General features: G+C 40.5%; 1 protein-coding gene across 2 annotated transcripts in view; it reads left to right on the plus strand.

The window, feature by feature from the left end:
- Positions 1–11,916: 11,916 nt before the first annotated feature.
- LOC139472333 (LIM/homeobox protein Lhx5-like) overlaps positions 11,917–15,230 on the plus strand; it is a 57,483-nt gene continuing 54,169 nt past the window's right edge. For both annotated transcript variants that reach the window (XM_071254786.1, XM_071254788.1), the window contains exons 1-2: positions 11,917–12,423; positions 13,448–13,650. In XM_071254786.1, the coding sequence (XP_071110887.1) occupies positions 12,254–12,423; positions 13,448–13,650 (373 nt within the window). In that variant the 5' untranslated portion in view covers positions 11,917–12,253. The remainder of the gene's footprint in view (positions 12,424–13,447; positions 13,651–15,230) is intronic.

The raw sequence follows: 15,230 nt of genomic DNA on the forward strand, positions 1-15,230 counted from the left end.
CTCCTGTTAAAAGAGATAATACACTATAGTTTTATGCCGGAAATAATATTTAATAAATATAAACCCTCAAAATTGAGGTATTCCAATTTAGAATAAAGGAATTGCATAATGAATGGCTGCATGTGTCTAAATAACAGAGAGAAAATGTATAGTTTCACACGTCAGTTCAGAAATAAAACGCATCTTTAGATTAAAAAACCCTCAGTAATGATTAGTTTTAGTACAGCTGCGCAAGCAGCCCTTGCATGTGTTCATGAAGTAAACCATCAGCTGTCACATAACAAAATGTCTATGACAGATAAACGCACTGGGAAACATCCATTACTTTCCAAACAAAGAATTCTCCGCGGTAATATCGCTCGACAGTAACGTTTAATATTTCCTAACACCACCTCTCATCGTTTCTATCTTTTATCTCAAAATATTGACAACCCAAACAAAAACATGGCGGAAGGCTTTGCGCGATCAACTGGGCCCACTCAAGGGATTATCCCTGATCTTCCGCCAGATCCCGCTAATCCAGAGGTGTCAACGATGATCTCAGTGACACCGTTAATCCCCCGAGTCGGCCCGACCCGTCAGCTCCAGCCGTCGGATCTCACCCAGCCAAGACCCCGGCCCCCCTCGGGACTGATGAAGCAGCGCCCTGCCGGGGACCCCCAGCCGCACCGAGCCTGACGTCCACGGGCTCCCTGTGAAACTCCTGGCAGGTCGAGAGGCTTCGCTCGGACACGCACATCAGGGACTTTGGATACCGCGCTGGTAACAACTTTAAAAGCTCCTGACAGGGTCGAAAGGCATTCGCTCGGACATGCGCATCAGCAGCCGGAGATAAAGACGACGGCAGTAACATCGTCGTTGGGGCAAATTACCCCATTTGAAAGTCCCTTGAGGAGACGCGATCACACGAAAACTACTCTTCGTCGTCATAATGGATGTAGTGTGTTATTCCTATAGCCCCTGGCTCTGTGCTGTGGGCCGGTGGTAGCTTCATGGGTCATCGTGGTATTACATGGGGCATTTTATGGCCTGTCTTGGCCCGGCAACCCGGACAAAACAAATTTTCAATCTGTTATGGGGTCGATATGTTCTGTCCATCACGGTAACTCGATCTTGAGACGGAACTCGGAGCATGAATAGCGACTATCTTGCAGTGACTAAACTTGTAACGTGGCATTGATTGGAATACCAGTGGTTATTGACAGAAACATTCACGTTATGTAAAGAAGCAGAAAAAATCATTACGTTTGTAAATTAACAATATGGCGGTGTAGTTGTTTATACGGGGATAATTACTCAAATGTACGCGTGTTTAAAAAACAATTTACAATATCCTAGATACATGATATAATGTACAACAAGAACAGTTATATACAGCAAGGATGCGTGAATTGGGTTCAGCACCTCCTTCTACAGTAATATGAAGGTGTGTGAGCTGGACGCTACTAAACACGCAATTGGGTTTGTGAAAGCGAGGCGTTGATTCCGACCGTAATATAACGTCAAAATGACGTTTGTTGTGCGAGGGTAAAGACAACGTGAGTGAGTGATGTACCATTCTGAGTATCAATATGGGAATTCGCACCAGAACATTCAGCAGCTCTCGCACTTACATACATGACGACGTAGCGATGTTCTGATTGCATAATAGTGAACTTTCACCTTGAGTGAGTGAGTGAGTGAGTTTGGTTTTACGCCGCTTTTAGCAATATTCCAGCAATATCACGGCGGGGGACACCAGAAATGGGCTTCACACATTGTACCCATGTCGGGAATCGAACCCGTGCCTTCGGCGTGACGGGCGAACGCTTTAACCACTAGGCTACCCGAACGCCCCACTTTCACCTTGAACGCCGCTTGAACAGGATTTCAGTTATATATTAGCTTAATGTGGAAGGCCGTGAAGATTCCGGGGTAGAATAGGTCTTCAGCAACCCATGCTTGCCATAAAAGGCGACTATGCTTGTCGTAAGAGGCAACTAACGGGATCGGGTGTGCATGTCATCAATCCCAATTGCGTGAATCGATGCTCATGATATCAATCACTGGATTGTTTCAGACTCGATTATTTACAGACCGCCGTCATATAGCTGGAATATTGCTGAGTGCGGCGTGAAACAACAAACAAAGGAAACTTAATGTGGAAGGAAAGCCGGAAGTGACGTAGGCCGTTGACGTCTTCGTCTTTTGTGAAACCCACGAGCAGGGCATGGTGCTGCAGTTCCAAGTATCGGGGACGAGTCTGGGATCCGAACCTAAAAACAGGACACACCCAGACTGAACCGTTATTGAATGAGTTCGTATGGTTTTACGGCACTGATAATATTCCAGCAAGGTCGCCGCAGATCTCTGTCTGAGTTTCAGCGTTCATTGACTTTACTTAGCACTGCGGTAGTGATTGATTGAATGTAAAACAGAAAACATTTGATACATTTATGATACGTTTGGAACTTAAAGAATAAAAGATAAAAACATTTTTAATTTTAAATAAAGACACGAACAAGTAAAAATAGTGTTCACTTCATAAACGATCTTTTCTTTTGTGTTTTTACGCCGCTTTTAGCAATATTCCAGCAATATAACAGCGGGGAGACCAGGAATGGGCTTCACACATTGTACCCATGGGGGGAATCGAACCTGGGTCTTCAGCGTGACGAGCAATACAGCATGGTCCGGTTAAAACTATATCAGTCAACATCAGTACTATTGTTATATTCGAAGTACATTATTTACGTGAACAAAAAATTCAAAGAACATCACATTTTGAACCGGGTTCAGTATACGGCTCATTCGCTACACTGGACGTCGAGAGAGTGAGTGAGTGACTGAGTGAGTGTGTTTTCACCCATAGTGTTCATGTGGGGAATCGAACCCTGGTTGTAAGCAACTGTTATCCTGCGGAGCTACCCAACCACACCTCTACTCGTGCGATATGACACAGGACAATGGAATGACCAATGCGTCATTCACAGTTTGCAATCTACAGATGGACCAGCTGTCCTTCACAGTTTGCAACACACTGTGGATCTATTGACTGAAAGACGTCAGGTCCCAATTCCACAAATGTTGCGACTTCCGGTTGGAACAAAGCCCAGTGATGTTAAAAAAACCAAGATAATGCAAGCCTCGTTGTCGTAGTAAACAGCGTTTGGAATGGGCCCTCACTGCCTACCTTTAATGAGGGCGATATGTATTATGCGAAGTCTGTTTGTTTGTTTGTTGTTTAATATTCCAGCAACATTATATTATATGACGGCGGTGCGTAAATGATCGAGTCTGGACCAGACAATTCAGTGATTAACATCATGAGGCACAAAGTCAGCATGGGTTGCTGATGACCGATTCTACCCCTCAAGCGAAGTATAACTATCGGAACTAAGGCCTTGTGAACACTTGATTATAATATGGAAGTAATATTTTTTTCAGTTAACTGTAAGAAATATATTGTCAACGTGCAGTAAACTACGGTTATAACGAACACGCTTATAACGAACTGACGGATATAACGAACTTACTTTTTTGGTCCCCACTATTTGCTGTAGTTATGCTGTATATATGCTTATAACGAACTAAAATTAGTAGTCCCTTTGAGTTCGTTATAACCATACTTTACTGTAATTCAAATTAAGTAGAGATAAAATGAAGACATGAAGAACTGATTTTACATGACTATGTATACTCAATATAATTAATATTATTATTTACAGATAAAAATAAAAAATGCAGCAAAGAGCATTTTGGTGATCCTGGCAGTCAGGCTGGTTAGGCTCATCATCAGCTTAGGGTCCTTGCCCCCTCTCCCAGGAAGTCTTGCCTTGTCAAACCCACCCAGAACTTTTCGGAGAATGTGAAAACACTGCAGCCTTCTGCATTATCCAGATTGTCAGAAGGGCTGTATTCCTGGAAGCAAACCCGGGTACTCTCCCAATGTCAGACAACAGATTGGGAGGTACCAAACCTAAGACACCGAGAACAATGGGTCGGGCAACTTGGTATTTGGGATTTCGAAAGCGAGGGCCGCATATTTGCCATACTTTTTTTGAATCTTGTCAATCACATTAGTGTCAAAAGGGACAGAAAATACAATAATATAAAAGATTTCAGCACAGACACAATGTTTGGCGCGGACTCAGGACACTACCTACGCCTCCACAACCTTGATCTTAAATGGACAACAGACTATGGAGAATATAGAATCTTTTTCAGACTAACATCAAATCTCTGAAATGAAATTATTTTATAACGATCTTTTGCTTACATTTTCTTCTCATATACAATAGAACGAATGGCAGATAATTTCTTAATTTCCTGACACTGAAGAAATCTAGACTTGCCAAAGTATTGCAGATTGGCAAGAGAGTTGTCAGATATTTTGTTTCCGTATGGGAGACTATCCTCCATTAAGTACACTGTGGTACGATACACCCACATGTGTAGCATGATACTAAAACGGTATTTATTTAAGCGTTATGAGGAAGGAAAGAAAACGTAAAATATTATTACATTTTATATGTACATTAATATAGAGACATTATTCAGAAAGTCACAAAAGCTTCATATACAAGTATACGAATACATACGTCTTTGATTGTTGCGCGCGTATGTGCGTGTGTTGTGTGTGTGTCTGCTCGTACTAGTCCTGACTAATGCCGTTGTTATAGTGCCAGCCCACCCAGATACAATGCCGCAGTTTAACATGAATAACCCGCTCAGACACAGTATACTCCGAGTCGACCAGTCCTTGTTTTATCAGTTTAATGCCGAGCGCTAGGCAGCGTAACAACAAGTACCATCTTGTAACATGTTTTGGTATGATGCGGCCGGGGATCAAACCCCCGACCTTACGCTCTCCGGGCAGACACTCTATCCACTGGACCACGGAAGGTGTCCGCGTATGCGAATGGAAGGATTTGTAATGCATTGCTTTGGGGGAAGGCAAAAAGCCATTTCGGTGTCGAAATCTCTCACAATCCGAATTACAGCCTGTATATTTTCAATGTAATTAATATGCACCGATATTTATAAATGCCCCTCTAAAACGTGCACATGATTTGGGACAATATCACAATGACAACGTTCTATAATGGTATCTTTTTAATTCTCTTTTATTACAAAATCGTGCGAAAGAAATTATTTTACCTACCAGGTGAACGCATTTTATATTTAGAACGATAATAGAGTCTGAAACAGGACGAGTGTGTGAAGCGTACATTTAATGTTGTAAATTCATCGTCGTCGTCGTCGTCATCATCATCATCATCATCATCGTCGTCGTCGTCGTCGTCATCATCATCAAATGGTGGTTCTGAATCATCATCATCATCATCGTCGTCGTCGTCGTCGTCGTCGTCATCATCATCATCATCAAATGGTGGTTCTGAACTTCCGGGCCAAAAAAGTATACACCACTTGAAAAAAGTACAAAACGTTATTAGCTCGACAACAGCCGCCGAAACAATGCAAGCATAAGGTACAAACACACATATCATACCCGTATCAAATGCATCACCATCGACTAACGATTTCTTGTTTGTTTTACTTCTCGCCACCATCAGACATAGGTGTATACTTTCTTTTGCCCGGCACTTTACATCGCCAACATAAAGAAACCGAGACAACAAAAACACAAGTACCAGACAAGCATTAACATTTGTAAACACTGTACCAATAGCGTTGAAGACGAGATACACTTTTGTAATAAATTGTAATCTCTATTTGGACCTAAGAGCTTGTGATGGAATAGTGCCTCGTCTTTGAATCAAACTTTCAGATCTTGGTACAGACCAAATGAAATATCTAATGGAGTGCGAGGATTTGTCAACCCGTGTAGCCGTATTGATTAAGAATATGTTTAAACGTAGTATGATAAATAATGTTCACGGTTGCTCTCTCTCTCTCTCTCTCTCTCTCTCTCTCTCTCTCTCTCTCTCTCTCTCTCTCTCTCTCTCTCTCTCTCTCTCTCTCTCTCTCTCTCTCTCTAAAAGTGTTTAAAACACATTCCTGGTGTCCCCTGCCATGATATTGCTGGAATATTGGTAAAAGCGGCGTAAAACCATGTTCACTCACTATATCACTGCCTCTCTCTCTCTCTCTCTCTCTCTCTCTCTCTCTCTCTCTCTCTCTCTCTCTCTCTCTCTCTCTGTCTCTCCCTGTGTTAGAAACCAAAGTGTTTAAACATAGGGTATTTGTATTATTTTAGCACTATTAGTGTTTTTATTATAATTGACCGTTTAATGGTAACTGGTGTCCAAGGGGCGGTATAACAATATGATGTGTTTTCATGATGTTTTTTTTTATTTAAAGTGTATGCACGCTAGACACCTAAATAAAATATAGGCGACCAGTTTCCTTGATAAAATAATCATTCAGTTTAAAACTTTGAAAAAGACATATTGTCTTCAAGAATAACTTTCGCCTTGGACAGTGAGAGAAACAAAAGGATTATTATCATTGTGAATAATATCATCCGGTCTGATTGCGTCATTGGTGCTTAGTAACAACGCTACCAATGACGTCTATGACATTTTGAAGTAAACAAGGTGACTAATGACTCTTAGTTAGTCATTGGTAGAGTCGTTATGAGTTTTTCTAAACTTTATAATAATCATGATGATAATGAAAATGATGATTCTGTCATCATCATCTTCATCATCATCATCATCATCATCACCTTTGTTCCGTGTCATAGACTTTACAGGTGAGGCTTGGGTAAATGAATAAACTCACTGTTATTTTGTATCATATAATCTCATATATATCCTGTAAGTCACATTTGTATTTAAACTTTCACAATTAAGACACATATCATCAAAGTTATCATCGTCGTATCCTCCTCCTCCTCATCATCATCAAGGTCATCATCATCATCATCATCATCATCATCACAACAACAACAACAATAACCTAGTCGCGCTATACGAAAGGTAATCGTATATGAACACAAGACCCCATCACAAGAGACATGCCTTTGAAGAATGCAATGTGTCATCATTGCAACACAAATCCTTCACACTGATGCTGAGTGAAACATATTCTTACATCCATCTTGTCAACAGTAGGCAATCAAACAGTTCCTCTTCCAGTCGCATCTTTGAAGGGGTGCGTCTTCAGCGCAATGTTATCATAGAGCACCATTATTGACAAAATATTCAAAATATTCCACAAAAATATTTCCCCATTCTATTGAAACTCTTGAATGCCTTAAAAACATTGTCTCCCTCTCCCGAGGCAAAGCGGGCCCCGTTAGATACCATTGAAGTTCGGTACACGGATATACTACCAACCGCCCGGGGGGTCGGGAACTCAGTAACGGGGGTGGCTCTTGGTCTATATCGGGGTAGGAGATCCAGGTAATGTTTACACAAGATGCAACTTGGCGGTCACTTTCAGACAGTTTTGTTTGGAGGCTTATTTTCAATATTTTCCTTCGTCACCCAAGGACTGAAGTTTGTGCCCCGGGGGTGAGGTCTGATCGGGGTATGTCCCACCCGTCTGTCGGGGTGCACACAGCAGCTTTGATCCCCAGTGCTAATGGATTTACCCGGGGATCTGTGTTTTTGTAGCAATTACCCTTAAACTGTTGCCAAATGTAGTTCAAATAGGTAAATACGTGAACAAAAGGCCGTAGAGCGATACATCTTAAAGGCGCTTTGTGTAACTTCAGCTGCGATGAATGATCATTGTTTTCCCCTTTGTCTACCTCCGACCCGAACAAACATCCCCCCTGAGTTCCTGAACACCTTACCCCGGGCTTCGATACAGCTTCACCCCCATGATCATTTCACGCTGCTGCGAGAGACGAGTCTGGCACCAATCTCAGCGGCACAAACTCCCCCCGCACCGGGGTGGTTACGCCGTGACGGAGGGGTGCTGACTTTAACGTGTATGCGCTACATACATATTACATCACCCACTAATAGAGATTCTGGACACACCTTGCACCTCGCACCCTTCATAACCTCCGTGTCAGAGGTATATCTAGATTCAAGCATACAACATACCGGTGTTAGATGGAGATGGCAGCATGCTTACGTTAAACTTGACTGTCAATGTTGACGATAATTATTAAAACCGAATTGAAAACTACTGAACGCCATAGTGTGTGGAACACAATTCAGAAAGTGGTGAAAAGCAAAAACTGTACAATATGGATAACACCTTCCCCATAAAGTACAGATTCTAGTATTTAGGATGGGGTGAGCCCCGTCCATGATTCAGCGTATTTCTGGAAGTCGGTTACTTGAAATTAAACAATTTAATTATACACGATTTAAAAACAACAATGGTCCTTAAATAAAAAAGGAAAAGGTTTTATGAATAAACAGCCGGGCAAAATAAAGCATACACTCAAGTGATGGCGGCCAAATGTCAAACAAACAAGAAAGGGTTAGTGGGTGGTGAAGTATTTTATACGGGTATCACAGTTGTGTTTTAGAACTTAAGTTTACAGTGTTTCGGGGACTGTTTTCAGGTTGGTAACGCTTTGATAACGTTTGTTATTGTTTGGTCTAGTCCAAATTACAAGTGTATATTTCTTTTACCCGGTGGTTTATGTCATAAATGTGAAAGGCTTTGAAGAAACACAATAATCGAAAGGTCGCTGAGACACAAAACGTAGAGTTTAAGCGCGATACACAAGTGGCGTGTTTACTCTGGTGCTAAATTCTCTGAGTATTTTGCTAAGAAAAATATTTTATAGATCTGTTTTATTTTGAAGGAATTCAGAAGTTAGATTTCATCAACATTCAGCATTCGATATATAATCTCATAATGTAGATGTATAAAACATATTTTTCAAATTTAATGACAAATCTCTTGACACATACGACGCAAGTCGACTTGAATTAAAATTAAATCAAATCAATTGATATGCGCAAACTGATTTAGCGATGAATAAACGTTGATCGATTGTGGTGATCAATAAACAGCGGACGTTAATCGCTTACAAACTCCTCCACACGGAGATGTATATACGGGAAAGCGCACCCGTTAAGTGAGTGTAATCATCGATTGATTGGGCAATTACAGCTGTTGTAACACCGTGTAGTTTATATAGGGGTGTGTTATCGTGAGCATAACAATGCTGATGGGTGGGTACATAGGGTCATAAACCCGTCCCCTACTAATAGTGTATACATGGAAATAAACCCTGATGGTTACAAGTGACGATCGCCGTACAGCTGTCTTTCGTGATGAGGTTCAGCGTTCATTGACTGGACTTAGCGATGTGGTAGTGATTGTTGGAATGCAAAACAGCCAACACTTGATACACATATGACATGATTGAAACTTTAATGAAAAAAGGACAAAACTTTAGTTTTAAATAGGTTTGAAATGAACAATCACATACGATGTTTTTTTGTATTGCTTTACGCCGCTTTTAGCAATATTCCAACAATATCACGGTGGGGGGCACCAGAAATGGGCTTCACACATTGTACACATGTGGGGAATCGAACCTGGGTCTTCGGCGTGACGAGCAAACGCTTTAACCACTAGCCTAACCCATCACCTTACACTTCCTAAACACAATCTATATTACTCAACTACTACTACTACTACTACTACTACTACTACTACTACTACTACTACTACTACAACCAACGCCACTACTGCTATAATAATAATAATAATAACACCCAGTAATCAGTGAAGTAAAATGGGTGTTGTTAGTTTTAGTTAAACATTCAGTTAAACATTTTAGTTAAACATTCAATGCATCATCATCAACAACACAGTGTTATCTCATCTTCAAAGCCTCAATAAAAATTCAATAAGAAAATCGATTTTTCAAAAACGGTTCATTTTTCGAAATATTCAAACAGAGTCAACATTCAATCAGCTACGGCTCTCATCAACTGTCCATAAAATGCCTTTCACAAACAGCACAAAATTGATGATATTTTCGTATAACGATGAATTTCGTATCAGAAACCGCAGAGCGGTTGAGAGGCGATTCGGCCGGACACACTTGCGATGTCGTTGCCTGAGACTATATGATGATTAAGCCTTGTTTAACTGTATTGTAATACCTCGTGCTGAGGACCAGGTGTTGGGTGCTGATTTTACTAAATGTACATTTATTTCAAATAAAACAAACCGAACACGTAGTAAAAATGATAACGATCTGAAAAAATTCACTTCACGTGCAATGTGTCGCGCGGCAGGAATAGTTTCGTTTCTTTGATATTTACCGGTGCGAGAAACTTGTTAATGTTTCCGAAATGATAATTTAACGTGGCTGGGATTAAAGCTTGTTTTGGACGGTGGTATGGGTCATTTAACTTTGGTTTTCTCTATGCGGGTGTTTGTTTTACGGGCTCAAAATGCAAGGTTGGTGTTTTTCTATAATCATTCAAACTCATCTATGATATGTATCGTGGTTGTGTGGACAGAAATCACGTCACCATGTGCCGCACGCATGAAATCAGATGTCCCTTTGTTCTCAGGTATATTCTCAAAACTCCTGTCAATAAATGAATAGGAGATAGAGTTATGCAGTTTTGCTAGCTTTAACCACATTTTGTAGATAGCGCTTGAATTATACAATTCATTAATTTTCTGTTTCAAGTTGATACAATGTGCATAATTAAACCATCAGTCCACAAATGCACAGTTTTAGATTGGAAATATTTGATCTTATTTAACTAAATGTTAAATATTTCTGAAATTTATTTCAACAAATACATAGATATTAAAATTGCGCCATGTTAGATAGCTTGTGAAACATCTGTCTCCGTTGTTTGTGGATTTTGTTGCAAGGGTCGCGTCAGTTCTTGACAAGTTTTGCTGTATCCGGATTACACGTCGTTGACACTTAGCAGATACAAACATGGCGGGAGAAGTGGTCAACTCACGTGGTCACCAGCGTGCAGTGAGCCAGCACGAGATGACCATCTGCCAGCTGACACCCGGAAACTACCCACACTGAGACTTGGGGTGGGTGACCAATGGTCACCCTGCTTACTTCGAAATGTCAAAGACGTCATTTGTAGCAATCAGACCGAGTGATATGATTCACAATGATAATAATAAATTTGTTTCTCTCTCTTCCAAGGCGATACTTATTCTTGAAGACAATTTATTTTTTAAACTGAATGATATTTATATTACTGCCAATAATATTATAAGTTTATAACACATGTGCAGCCTACGGAAGTATCTTTGATTTGATTTCTCTCGTTCGAGTAAGATGCGTTTAGTGTCCGTAGTGTACTTTTTTAAATTGAAACTGTAATAGGGTTACAAACGTTTACAAGTGGACGTTATGTAAATGAGGGTACGAGAAACGCTCCCAGCCACCGCGACAATGGGGTAACTGTTTATATTAAAGCTATACTAATGGCCGGTACAAACGTATGTGAAATGGAATCTGCATTAACTTGCTTTTAACAGGGTTTTGATCACAGCCATGTAACGAATGTTGCACTTTGAATTTGTAGGAGATTCTCACTAAAACAGCACTTCCATACTGAAATGTTTGCTTGGGGATTTATGGGTAAATATTTCGTTTTCAGCAGTGCGTTGGAAATCCGATCCCGGTTCTTCAAGAATATATATACAATGACGCGAGAGTGAGAATGTACATGCTGCATAAGCCCTACTCATGACACTACTGAGGGTAGGGTGTCGAGGGGTCTGTCTGCCGCAGGGGACAGGCTCACTACTACCCTATGAGAGATCCTTGTTCAATCTCTAAGAGCTCGCTCAGTGAGTGGCTGGTGCAGCGATCGCCTGTCACAACAATGCTGAGCTCTGATTGGTCGATGCATGTGAGTGTGGCGTGTTCAATGGGCGATCAGCGTGAGGGTTTCTATGGAGACTGTGAAGGTGATTGGCAGGTATTGGCTCCGCCCCTTCAGCGTGTCATGATGTTATGGTACACGAAAACTTTCAGCACATATTCCGAATAAGAGGACGGGGGATCGTGTGTGGAGTTTCAGGGGCAGACATGCAAACCCGGACGTGAATGAACAATATAGGATTCTACCCTAATCTTCGGACGTGCGTTACATGTTATAGGGATAGTCTAACACAAGACGGGACCTAGTACCACAGCCAACAGCCTGACATTCGGATTGCAGTACCTCTCGCTGTGTGTAAGTGGTATACCCGCTACACATTTTTATCTTTGGCGTACTTGTAAGTTAAAAGGCTGGCACTGTCAGTTGACCCGCGGGCTTTGATCCCGACCCTCAAGTTGGAGCCTGTGTCACGGCCCGTGGGGTGCGTCAGTGATTGTGAGGGTGGAGCGATGGTTCAGTGCGCTGGGTGTGACCGACCCATCTTGGACAGATTTCTATTGAATGTTTTGGACCGAGCGTGGCATGCCAAATGTGTTCAGTGCAGCGACTGCAAAAGTAATTTGACAGAAAAATGTTTCTATAGGGACGGGAAGTTGTACTGCAGAACAGATTTTTTCAGGTAAGAAACTGTATTATAGTAACAGTAAATTCTATTGGACTGACACGGCAATATTGATAGGTATTGCCGGCGGTCGGCTGTCGTATTACGTGACATATATTAACACATTAAAGTTCAAAATTGTGTGAACTTTACATAGCTATTTGATGTAATTTCAACGGCTTCGCGTGTCAATAATGCCATGACTACAGTTGATCATCACCCACTCACGTTGTCGTGATGAAACGGCTTAAACATAAACACAGTGTCTGTTAAAAATAATTGTCAATATCTTCAGTTTATCTTTGTTCTATAACTCTGTTACAGTTTTTAAACACTCAAAAATATTTCATCAAAGTTAAATTGAACTGGTACTTAAGTTTTTAATTTCAAGCTCGAGTGGCGCCGAGAGATAGCTATTTGAAATAGTCTTAATTACACATGTGGGCTATTTGTATTTTCAATAGAGTAGATTAATTATTTAGCCAGGTCTATTGGGAGTTTATCCATAACCTGTTATAACTCAACGGGGTCATTTCCTCAAAGGTGAGATGTGGAAACATCGCCGTGATCGATGCTCTGGTTAGACCACCTTAAATTACTTTTACACAGGTGAAACACGGTAGGTATATAGGCATGACAAGATACATATGTATATCTAATTAACGTTCATTTCACAGAATATGTACTTATAAAATAACGTTCTTGTTGAATTTACATGTTCAATGGGAATGTAAGTGTTAAACAAGAATTCTCGATAGAACAACACATACAGATGTTAGATTTTACTCTAATACAAACTACACAAAAGCGGACTTTTTCGATAAAAAAAGAACATGTCAGTCAATCGTATTAAAACATTTCCTTGTTTAATAACAAATCATCAGACCTTTGTCCACATACCAAGGAGGAACATTTGAGAGCCTATACAATTGTACAATACAATGTGAACGTATAACAACAAGGAAACTGTTCATCTAATATTTGTTTTCAATACAACGCCCAGTTTGTCATTAAATAATTGTTTAATTTTTATTTTTTTCAGACGATACGGAACAAAGTGTGCCGGGTGTACTCAAGGTATATCTCCTAACGATCTTGTTCGCAGGGCGAGAAACAAGGTGTTTCATTTAAAGTGTTTTACGTGCATGGTGTGTCGAAAACAGTTATCTACAGGAGAGGAACTCTATATATTAGATGAGAATAAATTCATCTGCAAGGACGATTACATCAACAGCAAGTTTTCAGGTAAGAGAGAGAACACGGTTTATGTTTTTGCATACCTTAATACCAAGTTTTACCAATAATACAAACTATTTGCACATTGAAGACCCCTCCCTAACAAAGCATCCCTTTAAGAAATATTTATTTCAGCCGTCTCTGTATTTTGCCACTTTAGCATCCCCCTCATACATAACCCCCACAGCCGTTTGATACAAATTGCCGGTAACCGGATTGTTTGTCAGAAGTTCTCGCAAATTAACTTAATTTTATTCTAGGCGATAATCGGCTCACATTTTAGCATGCGGTCTTCGTAAACCTGTATCTCTCGTGCTAATTGGCTCGTGTTTAAAAGCCGGATAGACCGGCGCGTGCCGAAACCATTAAATTCGATCAGCGCCTCGTCAAATAGATAAGTGCCTATATTCACGATTCAAGTGGGGATTGTATACATACCAAATAAATAAACAATCTGACCCGATATCTGTCTTATTACTAAAGATTAGTCGTATGTTTGTTGTGTTGAAACATAAACCCTAATATTCTTATTGTTAGGGTTGTGAGTACATGAATAAGACCGTATTCAAATACAACAACATAGAACACGATAGTGGTATGACGAACCTCACTTAAACTCGCATATACTCATATTTCTCAAGCGCTGAGCGCTTCAATATGAATAGTTCTCAACATTTTTTTAAATTTTATCTTTGAAGCCTTTTTCTAAAGGAATTCTTGTCATGCACAAGTCAAGCTATATTGTTGCTTAGAAGGATGATCAAAGCTGTCTATATCCTCAAGGTTGCGGTAATGACACAGAACATCTCGCTGATGTAATACACTCTCCTCCGTCGGATCCCAATCTATGTAAGGCACTGTGGTACGCTCACTTACAATGCCTGAAATATTTTTCATAGCCTTGTTGAAATCAAGATGCTAAAACACATTGCGCTGACTCGATATCAGATTAAACGGGGTGGCGAATAGGGGTTAGTTCGTCTGGGTGTTAAAAATGATGACTTTATAACAAATTCAAACAGTAAGATGTATTTCGCTTTGGTCCGTAATTCAAGAGACCTTGGAAATAAGTCTCGATATTGTATATAATAACATAATTACCTTCTTTAGTTCGTTTGTTTACTTTGGGTGACGTACATCTTTAATTTGAAATAAAACGGCAAATGATTCTTCTTTTTATATTGATTTAAATATTGATAACATTTTCGAAACTTTGGAGAATTAGGAGTTCATCATTATAGTTAAATGCAAAACAATACTTGGTTGATATCCCCCGCGAACGCGGCAGACAATGTTACACTGTGTCTCCTCGTTGTTCCGACGTCTAACTCGATGTGACGGTGCCGGGGAGAGGCGAGGAACTGTGACACCAACAGATCCCTCGCCCCTCCTTACAGGCGCGGTGACACCGACGATCGAACTGAAGAACTTGCAACAATAGGACTTGTGTCGACAATGTACTCTGAGCCCCTACAATAGCAAGTGGGGCGGACTTCTGTTAGATTCTTTGGTCAAGTGCTTCCATCGATTGAATCTATTCTGAAATCAGAAAGCAGGACTACCCAGAGGCACTGTCTGAATATCTAAAC

This window comes from Haliotis cracherodii, unplaced genomic scaffold (assembly GCF_022045235.1).
Source record: "Haliotis cracherodii isolate W230 unplaced genomic scaffold, xgHalCrac1.p SCAF_24, whole genome shotgun sequence".
Lineage (NCBI taxonomy): Eukaryota > Metazoa > Mollusca > Gastropoda > Lepetellida > Haliotidae > Haliotis > Haliotis cracherodii.